The sequence below is a fragment of the Trichinella spiralis genome, assembly GCF_000181795.1.
Source record: "Trichinella spiralis strain ISS 195 chromosome Unknown Scfld5818, whole genome shotgun sequence".
Classification (NCBI taxonomy): domain Eukaryota; kingdom Metazoa; phylum Nematoda; class Enoplea; order Trichinellida; family Trichinellidae; genus Trichinella; species Trichinella spiralis.
The window spans coordinates 1-1,604 of NW_003532757.1; the positions used below are offsets into that span (position 1 = coordinate 1).

Below are 1,604 nucleotides of genomic sequence, written 5' to 3' on the forward strand. Positions count from 1 at the left end.
TACAGCATCCACTGACTATCGATGGCAATTAGCAAATGTCGTCTGACTCTGACCGTCATCTGCGCCCATTTTTTGTTGTGAAACAGAGCTGGGCACGCTGGTGATCCGTATCATAGATCATTGTCGAAGACTGTAGAACCTTGAAAGACAACTATTGAATGAGAGTGCGCTATGATTGCAGGGCGTTACATTACATTTTACTTTAAAGTATATTTGCGAAAATTAAAGCGAATTTTGTTTGAAGTTAATTGTTTTCAAGTAATTTAAAATGTAGAAAACCTTTTATAGAAATAATTAATGCCACAATCATTGAGTAAGAAATGTTTTTCTAGTGTAACGAGCCGCTCTCCGGGTGGAACCTTCCATCTCCCCAGGTGTAGGTGGACTATACCCCCAGCCGTAGGTCGCCATCGCCAAGTTGCATTGGTCTCGCTGCTCCGTGTAACTTCCGGCCTGACGTAGCCTTATCCCGCACCCGCTTGGGAATTACTGAGACCATCGCATAACTGTCGTCCAACAACAAAATGTTCAAGCTCTATATCTTACCTGTGACGGCGAGCAGGTTACCGGTCAGCGGGTTGATGGTCGCCATCGTTCTTCTCTCCGCCGTTCGTTTTCGGACGCGTAGCTGGTGGCCGTCACGTCTGTGATGGTCCAGGCAGCCGTAGCTGAAGCATCCAACTCGCCCAACGGTTCGTAGGGCCGTTCGCTCCAGTTGCTGGACTTGCCTAACTAGGTTCTTCATTTCTCAGAGCCACAGACCCTCCAAATGTTGCATGACATCGTCCTTCGCTTGTTTCATAACGCCATTGTGCGGTTGTCGTCGCTCCTGAAAATGCTTTTCCTCCTTTCTCACTTTGTCGGCCAGCTTGCTTGCTTCGGCGAAGGTAAGCGGTTCCTGCACTCGAATGTTACTTCCCTCGACGCTACCCCACCGGCAAAAAGCGCCACCAAGTCGCTTTCTGATACATCTGTCCTGCGTCCCAACTTCGCCAGCTCTTCGACGCACTGTTTGATGATTTGGCTTTCACGTTGAAGCAGGGCGTGGATGCGCTCGATGAGCTACACAGATGACTTCTCCGGGCAGTAGGTGTCCAACAGCCCCCTCTTCAGCTCCTCCAAGGAGTTCTCCCGTGCTTGTCCGACCAGGTAGAGCTCGCGGCGTACAGGATCACTCAACAAGTACCGCCCGACGACGCCATAGTTCGATGTCGGTACACCGCTAGCGCAGAAGAAGTCTTCGAGCTTCTCCAGAGACTCCGTAGGGTCCATTTCCGGACAAAAGGCCGGAGGCGGGAAAAAAGAGGCGCCGCTTGTACTCACTTGTACGGCTCCCCGGACAGGCCCTCAATGTAACGAGCCGCTCTCTCAGGGGGGATCGTGCGTCGCCCCCAACCGGGCTGCTATCACAGTCATCGCTAGGCGACGACGCTGTCACCGTTTCCCCAGTTCGTGCTTTGCCGGTAACATTCTCGCATCCACATACAGATTAAGAGTACAATATTTATTACCAAATATGAACAAAGACCGCCACTGACCTGCTACAGTAAATGTCAAGAACCAACCAACACTACGCTTCTATAGATGCCAACAACCGAACTACC

General features: G+C 50.9%; 1 protein-coding gene across 1 annotated transcript; it reads right to left on the minus strand.

Annotated features, from left to right (window-relative positions):
- Window positions 1-385: 385 nt before the first annotated feature.
- Window positions 386-745, minus strand: Tsp_13477 (conserved hypothetical protein). Its single transcript, XM_003366548.1, has 2 exons — window positions 547-745; window positions 386-489 (listed from the first exon to the last, which is right to left on the minus strand). The coding sequence occupies exons 1-2, from the start codon at window positions 743-745 to the stop codon at window positions 386-388; spliced, it is 303 nt and encodes a 100-aa protein (XP_003366596.1).
- Between the last annotated feature and the right edge of the window lie 859 nt (window positions 746-1,604).

Excerpts from the sequence above, each read along its gene's own strand:
- Tsp_13477 (XM_003366548.1), bottom strand. The coding sequence starts at position 745 with ATGAAGAACCTAGTTAGGCAAGTCCAGCAACTGGAGCGAACGGCCCTA. Across the intron at positions 490-546 it reads TAACCTGCTCGCCGTCACAG|TAATTCCCAAGCGGGTGCGG; the intron begins GTAAGATATAGA and ends CGATGGTCTCAG.